This window comes from Leopardus geoffroyi, chromosome X (assembly GCF_018350155.1).
Source record: "Leopardus geoffroyi isolate Oge1 chromosome X, O.geoffroyi_Oge1_pat1.0, whole genome shotgun sequence".
Classification (NCBI taxonomy): domain Eukaryota; kingdom Metazoa; phylum Chordata; class Mammalia; order Carnivora; family Felidae; genus Leopardus; species Leopardus geoffroyi.
Window position 1 is genome coordinate 127,988,678 of NC_059343.1, and position 25,197 is coordinate 128,013,874.

Genomic DNA, 25,197 nt, shown 5'->3' on the forward strand with positions numbered 1-25,197 from the left:
GACGCCTTCGGCCACGCGGGTAAACAGGCCGTCACCCAGCCCCAGGGGGCACCTGGCCAGGCCCCGCCCCAGGGTCCACGATTTGCACACACGACCCGCGCGGGGCGACGCCTCTCCTGCGGGCCCCGTCGCTTGCGTATCACCGGGGCAACGGGGCGCCTGGCTGCCCGAGCGCGGACGCAGGGCACGTCGCCGCCGGGCGCCCGCACGTCCGACCGTCCGCGTCCGCGTCCGCGTCTGCGTGTGGCGGCGAACATGGCGGCGTCCGCGCCCGGCCTGGGCGGCGCTGCGGGCCCGGGCCCCGAGGCCGGGGACTTCTTGGCGCGGTACCGCCAGGTGTCGAGCAAGCTGAAGAAGCGGTTCCTGCGGAAGCCCAACGTGGCGGAGGCGGGCGAGCAGTTCGGGCAGCTGGGCCGGGAGCTGCGCGCCCAGGAGTGCCTGCCCTACGCGGCCTGGTGCCAGCTGGCGGTGGCGCGCTGCCAGCAGGCGCTCTTCCACGGGCCTGGGGAGGCGCTGGCGCTCACCGAGGCCGCCCGCCTCTTCCTGCGGCAGGAGCGCGACGCGCGCCAGCGACTCGCCTGCCCGGCGGCCTACGGGGAGCCGCTGCAGGCCGCCGCCAACGCCCTGGGCGCCGCCGTGCGCCTGCACCTCGAGCTGGGCCAGCCGGCCGCCGCCGCCGCCCTCTGCCTGGAGCTGGCCGCCGCCCTGCGCGACCTGGGCCAGCCGGCCGCCGCCGCCGGCCACTTCCAGCGCGCCGCCCACCTGCAGCTCCCGCAGCTGCCCCTGGCCGCGCTGCAGGCGCTTGGCGACGCCGCCTCCTGCCAGCTGCTGGCGCGCGACTACAACGGCGCCCTGGCGGTCTTCACGCGCATGCAGCGCCTGGCGCGGGAGCACGGCAGCCACCCGGTGCCGCCGCCGCCGCCGCCCCCGCCGCCGCCGCCTCCGGGGCCACAGGTCGGGCCCGGCGCGGCCCCGGCCCTGCCCGCCGCGCTGCTCCCTGCGAACGGCGGCCCTGCGCCCGCGCCCTCTCCCGCCACGCTGGGCGCCTTCTCCGACGTGCTGGTCCGCTGCGAGGTGTCCCGCGTGCTGCTGCTGCTGCTGCTGCAACCGCCGCCCGCCAAGCTCCTGCCGGAGCACGCCCACACTCTGGAGAAGTACTCCTGGGAGGCTTTCGACGGCCACGGGCAGGAGAGCGGCGGCCAGCTTCCTGACGAGCTGTTCCTGCTGCTGCAGTCCTTGGTCATGGCCACCCACGAAAAGGACACGGAAGCCGTCAAGTCGCTGCAAGTGGAGATGTGGCCACTGTTGAGTGCCGAGCAGAACCACCTCCTTCACCTGGTTCTGCAAGAAGCCGTCTCCCCCTCGGGACAGGGCATCTGAGGACTCACGTGAACGAAGGCACTCGTTGCCTGCTACCAAACGTCGTGCGACTCCCTTGGCGTTTCGGGGAGAAATACAAGTCGTGGATGCCGGCAAAGTTCTACCTTGGTTTCTCGTACTCCTCTGGCCACTGTAGCAATATAGCTCACTGGGAGGTACCTGTGTCCCAAAGACTGACTTCCATAACGGAGGGAGGGAAAAACAACCAGGACAACGTGATAGAATCAGAGTGGAAGACAGGGCTCTCTTCCCCAAGGCTGCAACATAAGAATGAGAACCCTCTTGCGGCGCCTGGGGTGGCTCAGTCCGGAGTCTGATTTCAGCTCAGGTCATGATCTCGCTGTTAGTGAGTCCGAGACCTCCCCCCACCACCTTGGGGCCCTGCGCTGACAGCTGGGAGCCTGCTTGGGATTCTCTGTCTCCCTCTCTGCCCCTCCCCTGCTGCACCCATGCTCTCTGTCTCAACAGAAATAAAAAGAACCCCGTTTATCCCTTACTTCTTCCACCCAACTCCCCCTACATCTTTGTGGCAGAGGATTTCATGTTTCACAGTTCTGCCTAAATACTTAAGCTATAGGATTTTTTTTTTTTTATCGTGATCTCATTTCTTAGCGTATATTGACGTCTATCTGTGGGATCACCCAAGTAGGTTCATCTGCCCCATGCATATTTGTGGGAATCATTTGATTTGTACATTGTTGTTGCTCCAGCCCTAAATCCACAATAAAGCCATCCTGATGCCCCTCACCTGTGGTTTAGCTTTACTTCATCTATAACATGGGAATAGCTTCTCTGCCCATCAAGAAGCAGGAGGTGGAAAAACAGTTCTCCTTCAGGTCCATGATGCATTCATTCATTTGAAATGGACAGTGTGCCTGGGATTCAGGCTGTGCCCCGCAGTGAATCTACAGAGATCGTTTGCGATGTGGTGCTTAAGTGGTCCTTACTTAAGAGAGCTACCATGCAAACGTGTCTGGTGCAAGGTTGGGGGTGGGGCGGGAATGTTCTAACAAATGTGTTTAGCAAATGTGTCGGCGTGCATTGGAATTCACAGTTCTGGTTCCAGGTTCTATTCTGAGAGGTATGCCTAATCCATGTGACAATCCGGGACCTTTCTGTACCTCTTATTTAACTCCAATGTGTACAATCAGCACGGTTCTTTGGTATTGTGTGGTCATGTACGTGAAAGACAGTGTCTTTGTTCCGCAAGAGCAGGGTGGTATCCCATTTCAAAATACTACATTTCCAAAGCTTTTTGGTCCAAATGTTACATGCAGACATTACAGTCTGGGGGCTTTTTCAATTCCATTTTATTTTCTTCACGGTGTTGGGAGTGATAACGAGAAGTCTTCAGAATAGAATCTTCTCAATCATTCAGGTTTGGGAAAATGCATCCTTTACGCTGAAGTTGTGTACGGTACTAATATTTTGGAGTGAGATTTAAGGGCACAGCTTGGCGGTAGATTTGCCTTAGTTTGTGTGCATTGCAGGGGATATGTACAGGTTGTCACCATGAGTTAAGTGCCGCAAAAGGGGCGGGACTTTTAGCGTATTCTTTCCTACTTCCGTTTCAACAATGTGGGAGCAATAGGTAAGGAAATATGGGGCAGGCCCATCTGAGACAGACTCAGCCAGCATTCCTGTGCTCTCACTTGTCTGCCAGGAAGGGTCTTTCGGAGCCCTAAAAACCTCATCCAATTTTTTGCAAAAGTGGCTAGGGTATCAGACACATGGCAAGATGCTCAACATCGCTCATCATCAGGGAAATGCAAGTCAAAACCACAGTGAGATAGCCCCTCACACCTGTCAGAATGGTTACAATCAAGAGCACAAGAAACAACATGTTGGCGAGGATGTAGAGAAAAGGGAACCCTCTTGCACTGTTGGTGGGAATAAAAACTAGTGCAGCCACTCTGGAAAACTGTGGAGTTTCCTCAAAAAGTTAAAAATAGAGCTGCCCTTCAACCCAGCAATTGTGCTAGTAGGTATTTACACAAAGAAAATGAAAATACTAATTTGAATAGATATATGCACCCCTATGTTTATTGTGGCATTATTTATAATAGTCAAAATATGGAAGCAATCCAAGTGTCCATCCATAGATGAATGGAAAAAAAAGATCTATGTATAGAAGCACACATACGCACACACACACACACACACACACACACACACACACTGGAATATTAGCCATAAAAAGAATGAAATCTTGCCATTTCCAACAACATGGATGCATCTAGAAGGTATAATGCTCTGTGAAATAAGCCAGTCTTAAACTGGAATTTACAAAGAAAGTTGTTAGGTTGCATGCTCTTTCCTGCTTTTGCTTTTCCTGGTGTATTCCTCTCCATCTGTGCTACGGGCCTGGCTGGCTGCCTTACTGTTTTATGACAAAAATGTTTAGGAGTTATGGAATGTGGCTGGTGATAGTATTTGGATTTGGGCTCCAGGAAAAGCCTCCTTAGGCCTCTGGTCTAACTCCTTGCCTTGAGGAAGTGGCGGGAAGGGATTACCAGAGAGCCTGTGTTGGGTATATGAATATAATTTTAGGAAACTTGAAGGTTGTTTTTATTTGCCATTGGCTCATTTATATATCTCCCTCAGAAACTTCATAGCACAGATATTTGGGCCAAAGCCAGATTTCAGCAATTTTGACAGACTTTGACAAATCACTTGGTAATTATAAATAAAATTAACACTGTTTTCTAACATGGCCAAAAATAAATATTTTTAAAAGACATGAGTCTTCTTTTTAACTTGAAAAGCAAAGGGAAAGAGCCACATCAGTGAAATGCTCATTGATAATTCAAAATTAACATTTAAATTATTATAAACTATTGACAATATAGGTGCCTAGGTGGCTCGGTTTGTTTAGTGTTAACTTTGGCTCAGGTCATGATCTCATGGTTTGTGAGTTCGAGTTCTGCTGTAAGCACAGAGACCACTTTGGATCCTTGTCTCTCTGCTCCTCCCCCACCCCTCTCTTGCAAAAATAAATAAACATTAAAAAATTTAATAAAACTGAAAATAGTGGCAGTGAAGCAGCGATCCTTAAAGGGCATTGCAATTCCCTTTGCCCCATTTATGTGGGACTTCTATGATGAGAATATCGCTGCTGCAACAATATTTAGTATGTGAATGATACGAAGATGTAAAAACCTTTGAGGACCTCTACACTGAAGGTCAATGACTAAGACTGCAATCTGTTGATTAGAGAAGGTCTGGGATGGAAGGGTTCTGGTTCATGTTAACACTCTAGGCATCTCTGCTGCCATTAGAGTAGTTCCTCATTCTGCAAACTCTTTCTGTAAAGGAGCAGATGGAAACATTTTAGTCTTTTCAGGCCCCAAATGGTCTCTGTCCCATAACCTTTGTGTTTGCGACTTTAAACATGTAAAAACCATTCTTAACTCACAGTCCATACAAAAGCAGGTGGTAGTCCAAATCCATGGATGGGCTCCAGCTTACCCATCCCTTTACTAGAACCTAGAACAGTAGTTCCTGAGTAACTGTTAAATGAATGACCTTCATGAGTGTAGTTAATATTGTATCATTATCACTGAATGAGAAAGACTAAAAACAAAAGAACTAGTCATTTAACTCGAGATTCTAGGAAACAAAAAATAAACCAAAAGAGAATTAAAGAGAATTTTAAAAGTTTGAGCAGAAATTAATTGGAAAACAAACTTCAAGTCTATGTTTTACTTTTTAAATTTTTATTTATTTATTGACAGCATAAGGTTGGGAGGGGTAGAGAGAGGAGAAAGAATCCAAAGCAGGCTCTATGCTGACAGCATGGAGCCCAACGCGGGGCTCAATCCCCTGAACCATGAGACCATGACCTGAGCGGAAATCAAGAGTTGGATGCTTAAGCGACTGAGCCACCCAGGTGCCCAAAGTCTATGTTTGATTTTAAGACCAAGAGTTGATTCTCTGAAAATCAAATAGAATAGACAAACATTTGCCCACTCAGATAAAGGGGAAAAAGAGAGAGATGTGTGCATGTAGATATGGCTCTATGACATAGGCAGGGAGACAGAAGTCTAATGTATACAGTCACAGCAATGAACTACAGGGAATAGAAAATGAGAATATCAATATTCAGATGAGGATTGGAAAAGATAGCCAGGCCACTAAATAAGGCACAAAGCTCTAGTGGCATTTCCACCTAACTTTCATTAAAGACATGATTACTATATTAATTAAACCATTCTACTTTATTTTCAAGTTCCATATAACTCTCATGCCAAAACCTGATAAACAGAGCCCTTGAAAAAGGTAAACCAGTTTTATTGATTAGTATAGATAGAAAAATTCTAAATGAAGTGTAATCAAATTGCATCCAGCTAAGTTTTAAATGATTATTACACTATGAATGAGAGTGGTTTTCCCAGGGATTTCACAGTGCTGTGCTGGAGCTGTCTAGTCCTGGATTGTGAGAGCCACTTGTGCACGTCTGTTCCCAACTCTGCATTCAATGCCATTAAATCATCGGCTTGAAATCAGGTCTGATTGGACTGTTACAAATCAGGTATGATAATGAATATTTATAGCATGGAAATGAGCAAACGCTACAAATCAACACCTTTCCCCCCTAACCGTCCCCCATTTTGCTTCTGAGCCAAGTGTTAAACATTTGCCAGCACACCACTGGATGTTAACTGTATTTTGACAATAGGAAAGAGAAGAAATGTGATCATACCAAAGATGCTGAAAAAGCATTTGATGAAATTGTGCAGCCATTGCAAATAAAAAGGAGTGGAAGGAAATTTTTAAATGTGGTAGAAAGTATTTGTTTGAGGGGTGGCTGGGTTGCTCAGTCGGTTAAAGTGACTGTCTCTTGATATTGGCTCTGGTTGTGATCTTGCAGAGCGTGGAGCCTGCTTGGGGTCCTCTCTCTCCCTCTCTCTCTGCCCCTACTCTGCTTGTGTGCTCCTCTCTCTCTCAAAATAAATAAATAAACATTAAAAAAAGTATTTGTTTGAAACAGTGAACATTATGTTAAAGAGTGAAATATGGGATCCATTCACAGTAAAGTCAAGAAAAGATGGGCTTGTTTGTTTTACATATATGTCTATATATGTGTCTCTGTGTGTGTGTTTATGTATATTAATCACAAAAGCATTTAGGGTAATTGCTACTTCTGTTTACCAGGTCCTGCCAGCATAACGTCATCAATGTAATGGGCCAGTGTGGTGTTCTGTGGGATGTCAACACGTTTGGAGTCCCTTGGGTGTATATTATAACAAAGAACAGGAGCCGGCATTGTCCTGAGACATGAACAGTAAAATTAATACTCCCGATCCTACGTTGTAAGTGCAAATCTATCCTGTGTTTGCTTATCAATGGGAATGAAGGAAAAAGTATGCTCCAGGTCAGTGTCAGGTGCCTGGGGCTGTGTTAATTTGCTCTGGAGAAGATGCCACATCTGGGACTGCAAACTTTTTGTCATCACCACCTGACTAAATTTGTGATGATGTGGCATTTCCTCATGACTCATCTGACTTTTGTAGTGGCCAAACAGGGGCCCTAAGGACACGAGACACTGGCTTGTGAGGCAACAGTTGCAGGTGTAGTCACCAGAAGACTTTTATGCAGAGAAAAGAAAACTGCCTTGGAGGTTGTGGAAAGGTCGCTCCCCAGGCAAGGGGATTCAGGGGCATTTGGAGGCTGGCGGTTCTCAGCCTTATCCATGTGTGTGTAAATCTGCCCACCCAGGTCTCAGAGCTCCCCTTCTTTCCACTCAGCATAAGAGACCCGGTGGGGTTGACCATTCCATGGCAAGTCTGTAATTCATATGCTCAGCCCTTAGACTTGGTCTTAAGTCCACATATCTGTCTACAACCACAGGATGTGGCAGTGTCCTCCAGAGCTCCATGGATGTGGCCCAATTCTATATGTACATCCACGGGTGTTCTTCTTTGTGTATATTCATAATGTTTAACATTTAATTTATTTCCCCTACGTATGCCGTAAAAATAAGGGCTATGAAAGGTAGACAGGTCATTCTACAACCAGGCGATGCTATAGTTATCACCATACTGACTAAATGCCCCTGTCAATTTAATCTCCCAGGGTTTTTGTCACCATCTGTATCTCATCCCATAGCATCACTGGTGATACTTGGATGACAGTGGTTTACAGAAAAGACCACAAGTTCCTTACGTTCCTCCCACTGAGAAGTGGTGTCTGTCTCTTCCTCTTGAATCTGGATAGATGTGTGACCATCATGCTGTGAGAATCCCAGGCCTCATGGAAAGGCCATACTGAGTTACTTCCCTCAGCAGCCGCAGCTGCAGCCCTAGCTAGGTCAGTCAACACCAATTATCACACATGCAAGTGAAGATGCTTCCAGATGCTTCAAGCCCCCAGCTGTCAAATCTTCCCAGCTGAGGCCCCAGATATTGTGGAGCCCAGACAGCCACCCCTATTGTACCCTGCTAAAAGTCCTGACCCATAGAATCTGTGAACAAAATGGTTTGGCATTAAGTTTTGGGGTGGTTTGCTAGTCAGTGATAGTAACCACACCAGGGAGAGAAGAAAGCCACTGTGAAGGGAGCAGTGACCTTCAGTGGAGAGATAAAGCCAAATCCTCTAAAAGGAGGGCACGAGGAGAATAAATATCATATATGTGTGTGTGTGTGTGTGTGTGTGTGTGTGTGTGTGTGTGTGTATATATATATATATATATATATATATATATAGTAAACTGTGCACCCAACATGGGGCTCAAACTCACAACCCCAATATCAAGAGCCTGTTGAATGAAGGGTCTTGTGATCACTTCCCAAGGTTTCCCCTGGCCCTTTATGTGGAAGACACACATCTTTACCTCCATTAGGGTGTTGCCCCCATGAACTCAAGTCTTCAAGCTACCACCTGCTGGATATTCCACCTGACGGCCCTATTGTCATCTCACACTTAGAATATCCATAAGCAAACTCATAATGTTATCAATCCACTCAGTCCCGAGTCACAGATTTCTGTCAACAGAGCATACCTCTTCATTTGTATTATCTAGGAGATCTTTGATGCTACTATGTTTTTATCCAGACATCCATAATCACTCCTATTGCCCCAAAGTGGAAAAATCTTTTTTGGAGTTGAGTTTGTAGAAGGTAGGAGTGTTTGTCCCATATCTGAAATCTGTCAGAAGCTCTTTAAAACACTCATGCATTCTCTTAAAAGAACTCATGACATACCATTAAGGTCCCAGTGGAATTCCCTCGATAACTCTGCCACTTCTTTCCATCAAGACTATACATGATGATAAACTGAGAGATGTACAGGCTGGACAACTTCTGACGGGCGCCCTGGGTCATGATGCTGTGAATGATCATTGGTGCCAACAGATCCACCTGCCAATTAAAACAACACTTTATCTTAAATGTATGTAGCACCTTCTGAAATTCATTATTGGCTTAAGAAGAATCTACAACAATACAGATATGCTCAGTATCACCTTGGACGTGCAGTGAAATAGACGGCAACGTTGGAATGTGGATGTGTGTGGAGCGGGGAGATAAATGATGGGAACAAGAAGGAAAGGGCTTATTGGGTTCTCAGCCTACTTCCTGACACACCAGACCGCTTCCAAATCAATGGGCCTTACTTCCTGTACTTGCATCCCGTGTGCTGCACTTAGGGACCCACATAACCTAGTGCTTTGCCTCAGCCTCAGCGTCAGCCTCAGCAAAGCCGATTTCCTCCCCTCTCCCCAGACCAGTCTCCATCCCAACATCACTATCAGTGATAGACCGCTGTCTCTCCTTCAAGTGTTACTTCAGAAACGATTTCTCCTGGTTAGCCTTCCCTGACTTGCCCAGATATGTTTAGTGCTCCTTTCTCTATACTTCTATTTCACTTTGTGAATAAAACTTCACGAGAGCATATTATTGCATTATATTATAAAACTTTCTTTGCTTATATTCCCTCATTGTTAGACTGTGATCCTTAAGGCAGTGAACCTGTTTGAGTCACCTAACCTCTGTGTGTCTCAATTTCTTTATATGTAGAGTAGAAATAATAATGGTGTTTATCGCAAAGGTTTACCAGAGGATTAAGGGGTTAATACATGTGATGCGCTGAGTTCAGTACCTGGCACATACTAAACACTTAATAAATGGTAGCTTTTATTTTATTTTTATGTTTTTATTTATTTATTTTGAGGGTGGGGTGTGGCAGAGAGAGAGGGAGAGGGAGAGAGAATCCCAAGCAGGCTCCATGCTGACAGACCTGGGGCTTGATCCCATGAACCATGAGATCAGGACCTGATCTGAAATCAACAATCAGAAGCTCAGGGGCACCTGGGTGGCTCAGTCAGGTGAGCGTCTGACTTCGGCTCAGGTCATGATCTCACGGTTTGTGAGTTTGAGCCCCACATCAGGCTCACTGCTGTTGGTGCAGATTCTGCTTCAGATCCTTTGTACCCTCTCTCTCTGCCCCTCCACCTGCTCATGCTCTGTCTCTTAAAAATAAATAAACATTAAAAAAAAAAGAAGAATTGGGGCAGGGGGACACCAGGGTGCCTCAGTCGTTTGAGTGACCAACTCTTGGTTTTGGCTCAGGTCATGATCTTGCACTTCATGAGTTTGAGACCCATGTCAGGCTCCACGCTGACAGTGCAGAGTCTGTTGGGGGTTTTCTCTCTCCCTCTCTCTCTCTCTGCCCCTTCCTGGCTGGTGCTCTCTTTGTCTCTCTCTGAAAATAAATAAATAAATAAATAAATAAATAAATAAATAAATAAATGGAAGCTTCACCGACTGAGCCACCCAGGCACCCCTAAATGGTAGCTTTTATATCCTCTCTAGCTGTAGACCTAACCTGGCATCTGGTATAATACTGATGCACAGGAAATGTTTTGGAATGAATGAGTGAATAATGGCAGAGTGGTAAGGAATAATTGGTTCTTTTTGTTTGTTTGTTTTTAAAGAAATTTGTTTGAAGTGAATAGATGTTTGAATGATAATGTTTATTATTTTTTTAATATATATTTTGAAATTTTATTTAAATCTGAGGCAGTTAATATATTGTGTAGTATTGGTTGCAGGACTGAATTTAGTGACTCATCCCTTACATATGACACCCAGTGATCATCCCAACAAGTGCCCTCCTTAGTACCCACCTCCCATTTAGTCCATCCCCCTACCCACAACTCCTCCAGCAGCCCCCAGTTTGTTCTCTGTATTTAAGAGTCTCTTCTGGTTTGTCTCCCTCTCTGTTTTTATCTTAATTTTGCTTCCCTTCCCCTATGTTCATCTGTTTTGTTTCTTACATAGGAATGACTGGTTCTCAAAGAAGAGAGCACAGGCTATGCAAGCATTAGAAGGAATTGTGGCATCAGCGCCCTGATAAGCAAGTCCAACTTAACTTCTCACAGATGCCTGGCACACTCAGATTGGACTGTAATGACACTTGAGCTTCATAACTAACTGTCTCCTTCAGTAAGTGCCATCCATCTATCCATCCATTCATTCAAAGAAGATGTTTTTAGCACTTGTTATGTGCTAAGCACTGTTCTAGGTACTGGAATTGAGCAGGGAACAAGAAAACAAAAGCCCTGCCCTAATGTAACTTACATTTGAGTTAGAGAAACAGACTACATGTTATATAGATGTTTTTGTTTACAGCATCACGTAGCAGTAAGTACAGGAGAAGAAGAAGGAGGGCTGCAGGACAGAGAGTGGCACAGTCTTCAGAAGCTATAGCACTATCTGCGCCCTGATTAGAAGATACTTTCAATTGAAGACACTTTAGTTTTACTCTTTGTGTCGGGGCATAAACAACTGTAAGTACGAGGGGCAAAACTCATGACATTTGTTGAATTGAGTTGTACTGTTTTCTTTCTTTCTTTTTTTTTTTTTCAACGTTTTTATTTATTTTTGGGACAGAGAGAGACAGAGCATGAACGGGGGAGGGGCAGAGAGAGAGGGAGACACAGAATCGGAAACAGGCTCCAGGCTCTGAGCCATCAGCTCAGAGCCCGACGCGGGGCTCGAACTCCCGGACCGCGAGATCGTGACCTGGCTGAAGTCGGACGCTCAACCGACTGCGCCACCCAGGCGCCCCGAGTTGTACTGTTTTCTATGTTGTGTATGCGAGGTCTCTTTTGGACCACTGACTATTGAACTTTCCAGCAGTTGTAAGAAAGCCTTGCCAGCCACCCTTTCCACCTGCGTTCTGCAACTGATGAATTCTTGGCAAACTGCCAGTCTCATCTACTTCACTTTCTTGTGCTTCTTCTCTATTATAATTGGAATCTCAGAGCGACTTGGCATTTGCAGAGTCAACATCTTCACCTATGTATCCAGCCATGTATTTGAGTGTGACAACAGGACACACCTCTGTATGAGGGAGTAAGCAAAGCAGTAATGAGTCACCGGGTGCACAAATACAAACATGGCAGCTAGACATCTCTGACTGCCAGCCTGGCTCCCTAGAACCATTTCTTTTTCTTTCTTTCTTTCTTTCTTTCTTTCTTTCTTTCTTTCTTTCTTTCTTTCTTTCTTTCGTAAGTGAACATAACTTTTTATTTCCCTTGGATATTTATTGTATAAAGTCACCAGATCATGAAAATGTGTATCTGGGCTTCAGTAGAATATGACGGCAAAAACAAAACAAAACAAAACAAAAAACAAAAACCTTCAGGATGAGGTGATTTAATACAGATTGGATGGTAATACAATTAAGTGAGGATTTGTGGTTCAATTACCATAAGCAAACCATGGCAGTTAACAGATGCTTATCAACCTGAAGGGAGCATTCTAGAAACAGTATAGTATAATGATTACAAATTAGGCCTCTGGAGCCCAACTATCAGGGTTTGAATTTTGGCTCAACCACTTACTGGCTGTGACTGGGCAAGTTATTTAACTTTGTTTGAGCTTTCTTAGCTGAAATGACAATGATAATGACAGGTGTGGTAGGGATTTACTAGCTTGATTTGTTTAAAGCACCCAGAAAGGAAGCCCTGTGTATATCAATATTTTGATCATGAATTTGCTAAAGCATAAAAAAGCGTATTGATCAAGTCAGTAAATTATGTGAAACTGGAAAGACTAAGACAGTCTTTGGGAGACAGAAGCTTGGCAAGCTGTAACAATTGGCCAAATCTAAGTGGAAACGTAATGCTGTGTATTACTCAAGTTCTTGGCTGGGCACAGAAAAGGCACTCCAGTTACTAGTCCTGGGAGGTCATGTGCAGTTAGGGAGATAGAATTCCCCAAATGGAAATGAGAATGCTGTTCCAATAAATAGATAAGTCAATGGAACACCACATGCAGGGCACCCAAATGGATGATGGTATCCACTACCCAGGGATACATGTCGGGTTGAAAGTGATAACCGCGGAAATACAGGGTGAAAACGTGGTTTGGCCGCCTCACAAAGAAACAGACATACTTAGGAATCAGTGAGCGCCAGTTCAGGCTGAGCCACAATTGGCCGTGCTGACGACCAATGAGCCACTGTGACATTGAGAGATGTGCTCTTTCCAGGTCTCACTGGTGTACCACTTTATCTCTCCCCAATCCCTATTTAGTATTTTAATCTCAAGAAAACAGGAGCAGATGCCGTCTTGCAGCAAAGGAGGGAAATGTATAGGTAATGGCGTCGGTCAGCTCAGAAGTCAGCAGCACGAGGACCCGATGTGGGGAGACAAGGTGGCGGGGCGTGTGTGCATTCCCCGCTTCGGGCTGTAAGTTCCGGACACGGAGGCACGTTAGAGGGTTGAAAACAAAGCTGGAAGCAGTCACGTTTTCTCCCTTTCCCTGGGTGGGCTCTAGAAGGAAGCTACGCTCGTGGTTAGGCAGAGGGCGGAGTTGGCATGAGTTCCTATATGTGTGCCCTTGAAGGGTCACAGTCCCGACTTAGCACATGCTCATTTGGTAGCATTTTTAGCTATGTTGGATCACGTATATCATTAAAATGAATTTCAGATGTTTCTTTTTAAATGTGGCTACTGGGAAATGTTGACTGACACCCATGGTTGCATTTGTGGTTCGAAGTGTGTTTCTACTGGGCAGTGTGGCTCTAGAGGAAATGGGGAGTGAGCAGATCTGAAAGACTTTGTCATTTGAAAAGAAACTGAATGACCCTAAAGACGCTGTTTCAATCACCGGTTCCGTTTGTTTCCCATATTGGACTAACATATCAGCATACTCAATTCCATTCCCAAATCATTATTCCTCATCGTCTTTGTACAAATTCTAAGCCACTGTGTTCTTTCCTGGTCTGTTACTTGGAGTTTGACGACAATGACTACGGCTTAAAGCAGATGTATAACGTTTTGAGCTTGCAAGAGAACACACGACATGATTGAACACAAGGTACTTTCTAACCTTGATCCAGGAAATGGGGTCCTTGGTGCTCCAGGCATTGATTGATCCAGAAGAGTGAAGTCTGGCCAGCTTTGGGGCCCACTGTCCTTTGCCCAAGAAAGGGGAGAGAGATTAGATTCAGCTGGGTTGGTCCTAGACACTTAGGAAATAAACTTTCTCTCTTGAGAAAGGGTACACCTAGCTGTGGAGAAGATAAAGGCATAAAACATAGTAGGATTTTATTTTCTAAACTTAATAATTTTGTTTATTAGTACCTCTAATTAGCTGACACTGGAATGTGTTACCAGTACTATAGAATAATATCATTATTTCTTTATTACAAAATGTATGTTCCTGGTAGCAAAGTTAGAAAATGAAAAATAAAAATAAGACACAGGGGCTCCTGGGGGGCTCAGTCGGTTAACCGTCCGATTTCAGCTCAGGTCATGATGTCACCACTGGTGAGTTCGAGCCCCACATCGGGCTCTGTGCTGACAGCTTGGAGCCTGGAGACAGCTTTGGATTCTGTGTCTCCCTCTCTCTCTGCCCCTCCCCTGCTGGAGCTCTGTCTCTCAAATATAAATAAATGTTAAAAAAATTAAAAAAATAAGACATAAATAAAAATAAAAGTGAAAAAAGTATCCGTTTATGCAGAGAAAAATAATACAATTATGCAGAGAAAAATAATACTATTTTGGTATATCACTCTCAAGCTTCATTTTCAAAGGGCATTTTGCTCCCTCTAAAACAGGGATTGACAAACTTTTTTCTGTAAATGGCTAGATAGTAAATAATTTAGGCATTGCAGATCATCTGGTCTGTGTTTCAGCTATGTAACTGCTGTTGTAGACAATTATAAGTGAGTGGGTGTGGCTGTATGTACCCATAGAAGATTTTATTTACAGACACTGAAATTTGAGTTTCATATAACTTTCACATGTGATGATACAGTCTTCTTTTGTTCTCTCCCAATCATTTAAAAATAGAAAAATAATTCTTAGGAACACTTGGGTGGCGCAGTCATTACACATCCAACTTCAGCTCATGTCATAATCTCACAGTTTGTGAGTTTGAACCCTGCATCGGGCTCTGTGCTGACAGCTGACAGCCTGGAGCCTGCTTCAAATTCTGTGTCTTCCTCTCTCTCTGCCCCTCCCCTTCTCGCACACAGTCTCTCTTTCTCTCTCTCTCTTTCAAAAATAAATAAACATTTAAAAATAAAATAGAGTTCACACTTAAAAAAAAAGAAAGAGAGGCATTTATGGAGCAGAATTAACAGAAGTAAAAAAGATCTAATCAGTGCAGTTCTTGTAGACAAAAAATCGTATTTACCATACTGTCCTGAAGCTGTGATCTGGAAATCTCTAATGCGTCCAGAAGCCATTCCCAGTGGAATCTGACACTCTGAAATCAAAGTGGAGGAACACAACAGCTAGACATACAGAAAATGTAGCTTCCCAGATGCAAGTCAATGAAAACGGGAGAACACCAACAAATGGTCATATTTTTACTGTTCACGATGTGCCAAGAACTATATTAAATGTTTATTGTACTCTCTGTCTCATTTAATTCACTCCAATAGCTAGGTGCCACAAGTATCCGTGTCCTGCAGCTGAGGAACGCAATGGCTCTCTTACTTGCTTAGGGTTAAATATCAAACTCTTCCAGGTGATATTTGTAAGTTATCTTTGATAACTGAACCAAAATTAAGTTTCCCAATTTGTTCTTGGAGCTTCACTGAGTTGTGAAAATGAAGATATTTTTAGCACTGGTTTGTTGTATATTTACAGCTTCGGGTTCAAAATGTTCGAAGCTTCAACCATATCTGCCCTTCTCTGGGGACTCTGATCATTTGTACCAGCAATATTCACTTTAGATTTGGAAATGGCCATAAGCTTGCATTGATTTCTTGACAAAGGCAAGCATTGGAGGAAGGAGGAAAGCTGTATGGAAGTAGGCTGAGGCGGGGCGCCCAGGGTGGGGCGACGCTCAGCCGGTTGACACTCTGACTCCTGATTTTGGCTCAGGTCACGATCCCCGGGTCTTGACACTGACCCCTGCGTTGGGCTCCACACTCAGTGTGGAGCCTACCTGAGATTCTCTCTGTCTCTCTGCCTCTGTCTCTGCCTCTGTCTCTCCCCCTCTCCCCTATTTGTGTGCTCTATTTCTCCCTAAAAAAAATGAGAAGCGGGCTGACTAGGAAGGGGGCGTCTGCACACAGCGCTACTCACTCGGGCTGTATACCAGAAAGAGAGTGCTCATCCCAGCTTGCAGGTGTTCGCCAATTAGGCATTCTATCCGCCAAATTCCAACTTTGGATGGTAGCATTTCCACTGTCTCAAAAACACCTTATCAAAAACAAAAGGAACAAAAATGATTTCTTTTTGCTAAAAAAAAAAAAAAAAGACTGGCAGATGCATTGGTTTATGCAGAATATCAAAGGAGATCTACCTAAGTCAGTTCTATCACCCTCGGACCCTCAAACCCAAATTGCTTGCTATGTGAGCCCTACAGTTTGGAGGCACCGGGGATTGAGTCATGGCAGCCCCCACCCCTGGCAAATAGGAGAGACAGGGTGGGGGCAGCCTTTGCTGGTGCAGACAGGAGAAAGCCACTGCACTCTCAGGGTTTTCCAGAGACAAAGGTTTATTTCCCATTGGGCACATGTGAGCTCCCTGGGACAGGGAGGCCTGGGCAAGGTCCTCATGGATCTGGTCCACTAGGGCCACCTTGAGGCTAAAGTAACCTGGCAGCAAGAAGCTAGAGGTGAAGGCTGAGGGGCTGAGGAATGAGTCACAAGCGGCCAACTAAGATAAAGGTGCCCTTTAAGGTGCCAACTAGGATAAGGGTGCTGTAAGTTTACCCTTTCCATGCTGGAGTTGAAAGCAGCTGCCAGGGTTGGGAGCAGGGGGACACACAATAAACACAAGGTAGAGGAAGAAAGGACTCAACTGTGCCTCCCTTTCCCAATGTAGGTATCTCGGAGTGGACACTGCTGCTTTGTACTTGAACTGTATTTGTGATGTAAAGTGACTGCAGGAATGTTTATTATGCAAGAGTGAGCAGAGAGGCACCTGGGTGGCTCAGTCAGTTAAGCATCCAACTCTTGATTTCAGCTCAGGTCATGACCTCACAGTTCATGAGATCGAGCGCCACATGGGGCTCTGTGCTTGGGATTCTCTGTCCCTCTCTCTCCGCCCTTCCTCTGCTTGCGCTCTCTCTTTCTCTCAAAAATAAATTAAAAAGAAAACAGTGAGCAGAAAAGTCATTGAACTTATTGGAAGTTTTACACAAGAACGGGGGAAGTTCATTTCCATGATGAAAGCTGATCAACATTATGAGTACTGCTTAATCGATATACTGGTTATATACATAAACAAATCACTCTATGGATAACTGCTAGTGCCGTGTGGGATCTCAGATGGGGAAAATAATCTCCTTTTCCTAGTAAAGTGCTGCAACATGAATTATTCCTGCTTTCTGTTCTGTTTCTTTTAGAGCACATTATCTGTATCTGAAATTATCATGCTCATTTGCTAAATTATTTAGTATGTCTCTACAGAGTAAAGTGAGTTGAAGAAGTAAGTTACCTGAGATCGGGGAGTGTGTGTGCTCTGTCCTTGGATTGCTCTCCCAGTGCCCGGACCATTTGAGTGGAACAATAGGTACAGTAGTCAGAAAGAGCACAAACTAACTCATACCTGGATACAGGTTGTAGACTGCCATCTTATATTCCTCTTTTTTCCGTGCAGTGAACACCTGCCCACTGAAATGAATAGAATGAATGTTTTCATTGCTCCCCATGCTGAGCAGATACCATCGGATCTTTTGATCCTGAGCCACTACCAAGCCAGGTAGTGTGTCCATCACATAGCCGTTGATTGCTGGAGGAGAACACGAAGAAGGCTGTTAAAACCTATTCTCGCGGCACCTGTGTGGCTCGCTCAGTTGAGCGTCGGACTTCGGCTCAGGTCATGATCTCATGGTTCGTGGGTTTGAGCTCCACGTCGGGCTCTGTGCTGACAGCTCAGAGCCTGGAGCCTGCTTCGGATTCTGCATCTCCCTCTCTCTCTGCCCCTCCCCTGCTCATGCTCTCTTTCTCAAAAATAAATAAACATTAAAGTAAGTTAAAAAGATCTATTCTAGAAGTTTCTTTCCCTCTACTCCAGTAAAAAGTATTGATTCCTGTGAGGATTCCACTCCCATACGTACACTCCCAATTCATATACTGTGGAAACATCAGGCTCACATCTCATCTGTTGTAGTGCTTTTCACACGGAGTTAATATTTGGGTGTGGGATGCATTACCGTGGAAGCGGTACTTTTCTTTAAAAGTGGGATCCTCCTTCTGGATACTGCAGGGGGCTCTACAGCTCCTTTCCATGTTTTCCGTGAAGTACCAGCTCTTAGTCTCATCAAAAATGGTGAAAAACAGAGCAAACTCCTGCACTGTCACTTGTCTCCCGTGAGCGGGGCTCAGTGTGTTACTGCGGCAGATCAGAAGGGGTCCAATCAAGCCCGAGTGCACGTCTTTTTCCTGAGAGAGAAGACATCAATCCTCCTTAGTAGATCCCAGAGTAATACCTCTCAAACACAAATATGATGGCACCTCCCCTATTTAAAGCTTTCCATTAAACTTAGGGTAAATACCAAAATTCTTGGCAGATAACACAAAGCCCATTCCTTTTAAACCAGTAAGCAGCAGGCACAGTACACACTTACTTACCAAATCAACATCAGAAAAATAAGCCCAAGCCTTGCAGTCAAACTCATCTTCAGTGGGTGCCATCTGATGTTGTACTTTCCAGAAGTAAACTCTGGTTTCATTAGGGTTGACAAACTTTTTTCTAGGTTCTGCTCCTTGCCTCTGATCTTCCTCATAAGAAATCAGGCTAGAATAGAAGGAGTAGGGACGAGAAGCCTGGTTTTTGAAAGTTACCTGCAGAGAAAAGAAGTGAATACAAATTTTAAAAAAGAATTCAAGTGTCATGTTTTAGGATCTTATAAAGTTCTTCGCTTAGGGTTTACGTCCCTGATAGTAATGCCCATTTTTGGCTTTTCCCAAGTTTTAATACCCAAAGGAAGTGGTACAGAGGATGGATGTTATTAGAACCCAAAAGGAAGGATCTATAGAGGAAAGTGGGGAAGTTTTGAATTCTAAAATCTTTAAAGCATGAATTGAAAGTTGCAAAAGAGAAAATTCCTAAATACTTAAAAGCAATCTGAAGTAAAAGGGAAAATATCACACCAGGGGTTTTAAGAAACCATAAGCCCAGGAATTGAATCATATGGTTCTTATGACAAATTCTAGGGTGAATGCACATGATCCTTAAAAAAGACTTCAGTTGTTTAAAAGTTAGACATGCTTCATATGACATATGGAAGCTAAAATCAGAATCAAGACAGAAAAAAAATTCACTTGCAATCTCATAATCTTAGGTCCTTCTACATCCTTAATGTAAACACTCAATTGGACCAATGGATGACTATTTTTGGGAAAGAATAAAACTACTTTAATTTTTGGCTCACACAATGCATCAAAATAACTTCTAGTCTACAGGAATTACTGATGGAGTAAAAGGTTAAATGTTAAGAAATTAAACTGTAAAATAAAGTTGAAGAAAGTGTGATTTTAAGAAAAACAATCTTTGTATAGGGAAGGATTTTTATTTATTTATTTTAATGTTTGTTTTTTGGGGGGAGAGAGAGACACAGAGAGAGAGAGAAACAGAGTGTGAGTGGGGGAGGGGCAGAGAGAGCGGGAGACACAGAATCTGAAGCAGGCTCCAGGCTCTGAGCTGCCAGCACAGAACCCGACGTGGGGCTCGAACCCACGAACCATGAGATCATGACCTGAGCCAAAGTCCGACGCTCAACCGACTGAGCCATGCAGGTACCTCAAGGGAAGGATTTTTATAAACATAAAAGCTATGTAAGTGTCATAAAGGAAAGATTTATGGGTTACTGCCTAAAAATTCAAACCTGTTTTATTTAAAAAACCACTATATATAAAATTAAAAGACAACAAACTTGGGAAAATATATAACATATATGGTAATATAAATTGATAAGAAAAGCACTCCCTCCAAAAAATGTCAAATGGGCAAAGGACATTAACAGATAATGAATGTTTCTCTACATTGCTCTTCCAGAATTTTGTCCTGGTAAACGGTTGTGATTACAGCGTTACTGAACTGTTGAAAAAATATCAAACTATTTAAAAGGTGGTTCAAAGTATATGGCTAAGTAAACCATACATTCACATAATAGACTACTATGCCATCATTAAACAAAAGTATTTAGAAAGTCTTTTTAATGACATGAGAAATACTTACCACATGATATTTAGTCAAAAGAAGTAGAATTATACATTGTATAATTCTGAACCCATAAAGAGAAGGATACATAAGACAAAGATAACATACACCAAAATGGTAGTTATGGGATTATTTTTCAACTTCTTTATTTTCTATACTTTGAAATTTTTCAAAAGTGAGAATACATTATTTTTAAAAATTTTTTAATTTATTTTTGAGAGAGAGCATGAGCAGGGGAGGGACAGAGAGGGTGACAGAGGATCTGAAGCAGGCTCTGTGCTGTCAGCAGCAAGCCCGATGTGGGGCTCAAACTCATGAACCATGAGATCATGACCTGAGGTGAAGTCGGCCGCTCAACTGACTGAGCCACCCAGGTGCCGAGAATACATTAGTTTTTAATTTTTAATTTTTTTAGTTTATTTATTTATTTTGAGAGAGACACAGACAGTTCGAGTGGGGGAGGGGCAGAGAGAGAGAGAGAGAGAGAGAGAGAGAATCCGTAACAGTCTCTGTGCTATCAGTGCAGAGCCCAATGTGGGGCTCAGACTCACAAAACTGTGAGATCATGACCTGAGCCAAAACCAAGAGTGGGATGCTCAATCAGGCGCCCCAAGAATACATTATTCTTATAATTAGAAACAATGTGTATATATATATATATATATATATATATATATATATATATGATTAATTTTTTTTTAATTCCATTGTCCTTAACTCACCATGATATTGTCTTCAACTTCTGCTCTTATATATGGCCCCAAGAGTCCCAAGTGTTCATTCAGCTCTCCACGGTATAAGGGCTGAGTGAAGGATCCATCAGTAAATTCCTGGAAAACCACCTTCTTGAACTGAGGGACATCCCCACCTGGAGCCCTGGGAGGAAAAGCAATGTCTTCATGGACCAGGTGGGCAGAAAAAGCTCACATTCTTGCCCTCCCTGTATTTGAGACACATTTAGTAGAATTGATGATGAACTGGAAGTGTAATGGAGTGGAGAGAGGAGAACAAAGGATTAAAGAGAACCTCCAGGCTTCTGATTTGGGCAAATGGATGGATGGTGATGCAATTCACTGAGATGGGGAACCCCGGAGGACGAGGTGGTTGGAGTATACAGTTTTGAACACATGGATATCTGTGTAAATTCAATTGGCAAATACCTAGAGGCTGAGAGCTCACAAGAGATCTAGATGAACACTATCCATATTCAGACGATATCCAAATCAGGGGAGCAGCTTATCAAAGCTGGTAGTCAATTTTGTTATGTCCTCATCTTATTGGATGACTAAGCAACATTTTGCATAGTTAACCCCTCCATCTTCCTGACATACTCTCCCTCCAGGCTTCACTAGTACATAAGTTCTATGAAAGCAGCGCATTTGTCTGTTTTGTCCACTGCTGTATTCCCTGCAACTGGAACAAGTGCCCGGCCCATAGTAGGTGGTCAACAAATATTTGTTGGATGTTAAATGTATGTAGGGCTTATAAACTTATTCTAAATTTTTTTAAATGTTTATTCATTTTTGAGAGAGACAGAGAGACAGACACAGAATGTGAGCAGGGGAGGGGCAGAGAGAGAGGGAGACACAGAATCCAAAGCAGGCTCCAGGCTCTGAGCTGTTAGCACAGAGCCCGATGTGGGGCTCAAATCCATGAACTGCAAGATCATGACCTGAGCCGAAGTGGGACGCTTAACTGACTGAGCCACCCAGGCACCTCTCCCCCCCTTCCCCGCCCCGTCCCAGACTTTTGATTGAGGAATTATAAAGTCTCTGTTCACTCAGCCTGTAAGACACTTCAGCAGACCCACCAAGAAAGAAAACAACTGCAGATCATCACTGCAACTAGGTGGTCCTCTTGCACTTAAATTTTAGTTCATCCAATTCTTATTGTTCTACAGCTCTCCAAAGATTTTTAAAATATGGATTTTTAGCATTTATCTAGTTTTTATAGTTGTAGCAGGAGCATTGGCCTGCCATGACCTACTCTCTATTCAGAAGCTTTGGATTTGCATGGCGTGCCATTTTGCATCCTTTTCCTCTCACCTTTCATACTCCTATGCTTCAGCTCTGTAGCTTGGAAACAGCATCTAGTTGTATTTTGTTTTGTTAAGAAAAAGCCCAAATTGGAGTCATTTGTCACCAAGGAGAGCAAAACAAGATTCACAGTCTCAACCAATCCCAGGAATGTGACCTTTTGACACTCCAATCTGAAATTTCCAGATCAGCATTAGTGAGGTCATCTGCATGATCAAAATCTTGTTCTTCCCTTCTCCCCAAAAAGCTATCCTGGGCTGAAGCACCCTTTTCTTGTGCTAATAACCAACCTCCTTGCCCCATCTTCCATTTGTATTGCTCCTCAGAGCATCTCTCTGCTTGCTAGATGGAATGCTGCCTAATTCATGATAATCTCATAAAGCACTTCATAAACTGATTTACTTGCTTGAATTTTGTTTTTTAACAGACTTGGTGGCAGCAACAGGCTCCAAAGTGAACCTCTGATGGCATTCCAAAACAGGAAAGTGTGGCACCCTGTGAGCCCTTTGAGTTCATTTTCTTCCTGCTTCCCGGGGTCGCGGTGAGTTCCTTAGTTGAGTTCTGCGCTTTTTGCTTTCAAGCTCCAAGTGCAACTGGCTTTCCAGTGCAGGGTTAATAGGTCAGTCCTGAGTGACAGAAGGCTCTAACAAAGAGCCAGCCCTTGGTTCAGTCCCCAGTTCCATGTTGGAGTCCCTTCCCCGTTTCTAGTCTGCAGTCGTTATTGACTGGGCTCTGCTGGTTTAGTGCTTTCCTCAGTTCTATTCTACTGTCTCTATCAGTGGAGTCGGCCGGTTTAGTCCACGCTAGGACTTGCTGGATGTGCATGCAGGGACCACTATGGGCCAGTCTGCAGTAACATCTAAACCACAGTCTCTGGTTTTGTCCCTGGATGCCACGTTGGGAACTCGTAATGGTTTAATTTGCAATTCCCCCCATGTTTGGAATTATTCTCCAGATTCCATGCTGGGAACTGCTGGTGGCAGCTGCAATTGTCTATTGGTTTGGAATCAGTTTGTGGTCTCCATTATTTTAGGCCCGTTCGTTTAATCCTGTCCCAGTCCCTAGTTTGTTGGTTACTGCTGGTGTCCACAGTTCTGTTCTTCCAGTTACTATTGCTTTCTATTAATGTGCATGTGAAGTAAAGGCTGTGGCAAAAAGAGTATCTCAGAAGTCAAAGAGCTTAGGCATTAGCTTGGCTCTGAGAAATTCAAAGAGCTGGCTAAACACATGGGATCCTTTGTATCCAGAGAGCTGAGTGTGCCGTCTTCTGGCACACACACTCGTTTCACATATAAGAACTATAGTGCCAGAAGCTGCAGATGTCTAGCAAGGGGGCAAAATTTTACTAAAAACAACTGGAATTATAATGGGTGTTATGGGGAATGTTCCAAAGACCCCAAATGTCCATCGACTGACAAATGGCTAAAGAAGATGTGGTATATATATACAATGGAATACTACTGGGTGATGAAAAAGAATGCCATCTGCAGCAACATGGATGGAACTAGAATGTATTATGCTAAGTGAAATAAGTCAGTCAGAGAAAGACAGATATCATATGACTTCACTCATATGTGGAATTTCAGAAACACAACAGATGAACATAGGGGAAGGGAAGGATAAATAAGATAAAAACAGAGAGGGAGGCAAACCATAAGAGACTCTTAAATACAGACAACAAACTGAGGGTTGCTGGACAGAGGTGGGTGGGGGGATGGGCTAAGTGGGTGATGGGTACTAAGGAGAGCACTTGTTGGGATGAACACTGGGTGTTATATGTAAGTGATGAATCACTGGGTTCTACTCCTGAACCCAAGACTATACTGTATGTTAGCTAACTTGAAATTAAATAAAACAAATACAAAAACAAAAACAGATAAGATCACTTAAAAAGTGCATTTAAGGGGTACCTGGGTGGCTCAGTTGGTTAAGTATCTGACTCTTGATTTTGGCTCAGGTCATGATCTCATGGTTTGTGAGACTGAGCCCCGTGTCCAGCACTGCATGGGGCCCCGCATCAGGCTCTGCCCTGAGCTTGGAGCCTGCTTAAGATTCTCTCTCTCTCTCTCTCTCTCCTTCTCTCTCTCTCTCTTTCAAATAAAAAAAAGTGCACTTAAAAGCAAGAGCTCACAAATCAAAGAAACAAATTGGGTCTTGTATGTTAATTGTATGCAAAAACTTCCAAAAGGTTTCAAAATTCCAAAATAGCTTCATTGAATGAATCACTACAGAAGGTTAATGAAAAATTAAAAAGATTAAAAGTACCTAAAACAAAAGCTACAACCCAATTCTTTGGGGGAATTGGAGACAACTGCCTTTGTCTTGCAAATATCTGCCAGGTAAAAGGTTTGGTTCTATAAGTTGAAAGTTCACCTGCCCTTTCGCCAATCCTCCAAACCTTTGCTGGTTCCTCTCGAAATGCTTGAAAAGATCTGGACCCTGGAAACCGAATTCTCCTGTACTCAATCTGTGCCTTTGGGATGTAAATTTTCTATCTCCACCTTCTCTAGGACCTGAGGGCCATCCTTTCACATGCCAACATTAGGGAGAAATATCATCAGAAGGGAAGAAAAGGAGAGAGGGAGGTATTTGGAAATTAAGCCTAAATGTCCTCTCCATTAATATTAGTAAAAAGAAAAGCTGTAAGATCTTTGTGTTTGTGTGTCCATCTATCTATATATCTGTTGTAAATGTGTCATGCTTTTCGACATCTGGGTGGTATTGCTAAAATTAATTTGTAAAAGAGCTCTATTTAGTTGGTTTGAAGGCAAACACTTATAAAGATTGGGCATTCTAAAACTCTCGAAAAGATAGACGCTAGCCCAAATGTTTTTCAAGTTCATATGCTCTGGGATAATCTCCAGTCAAGTTGTTTCCATTAAAAAGTATTGTTTTTTTTAAATTAATAACTTAAAACTGCAACACACACACACAAACCAATGGTCCACAAAACATTCTCCTCTTCTTCTGAGGATTTAGGATGCATTGTTATCATTAACCAGTCTTTTACCGATAAACTTAAATGGCCAATTGGAATACTTCTGAGATTGTTCTACCAGTGATTAAGACTGAGGTGGCAGGTATTAGGTAGGGATTATATTCATTTTACTTTTTCAGCAGACTTGGTGACCTCATTAGCCACAGAAG

General features: G+C 43.9%; 2 protein-coding genes and 1 long non-coding RNA gene across 6 annotated transcripts in view; 2 read left to right on the plus strand and 1 right to left on the minus strand.

Annotated features, from left to right (window-relative positions):
• Positions 1–25,197, minus strand: part of F8 (coagulation factor VIII) — a 130,643-nt gene that overhangs the window by 14,731 nt on the left and 90,715 nt on the right. For 3 of the 4 annotated variants that reach the window (XM_045472199.1, XM_045472196.1, XM_045472198.1), the window contains 8 exons: positions 20,737–20,890; positions 18,424–18,636; positions 18,006–18,234; positions 17,399–17,581; positions 15,929–16,045; positions 15,030–15,101; positions 13,719–13,804; positions 8,583–8,738 (listed from right to left, as the gene is read on the minus strand). In XM_045472199.1, the coding sequence (XP_045328155.1) occupies positions 8,583–8,738; positions 13,719–13,804; positions 15,030–15,101; positions 15,929–16,045; positions 17,399–17,581; positions 18,006–18,234; positions 18,424–18,636; positions 20,737–20,890 (1,210 nt within the window). Of the gene's footprint in view, positions 1–5,654; positions 5,898–8,582; positions 8,739–13,718; positions 13,805–15,029; positions 15,102–15,928; positions 16,046–17,398; positions 17,582–18,005; positions 18,235–18,423; positions 18,637–20,736; positions 20,891–25,197 lie in introns of those variants that run through there. The other variant, XM_045472200.1, reaches the window with a different exon arrangement.
• Positions 215–2,125, plus strand: F8A1 (coagulation factor VIII associated 1). Its single transcript, XM_045472201.1, has one exon. The coding sequence runs from the start codon at positions 256–258 to the stop codon at positions 1,378–1,380; it is 1,125 nt and encodes a 374-aa protein (XP_045328157.1). The 5' UTR covers positions 215–255; the 3' UTR covers positions 1,381–2,125.
• Positions 5,893–17,706, plus strand: LOC123595049. Its single transcript, XR_006711003.1, has 4 exons — positions 5,893–6,692; positions 10,659–10,823; positions 11,010–11,167; positions 17,450–17,706. It is a non-coding gene; the product is annotated as an uncharacterized LOC123595049 (long non-coding RNA).

What these genes read in the sequence shown, in the direction of transcription:
- F8A1 (XM_045472201.1), top strand. Translation starts at nt 256, where the DNA reads ATGGCGGCGTCCGCGCCCGGCCTGGGCGGCGCTGCGGGCCCGGGCCCC.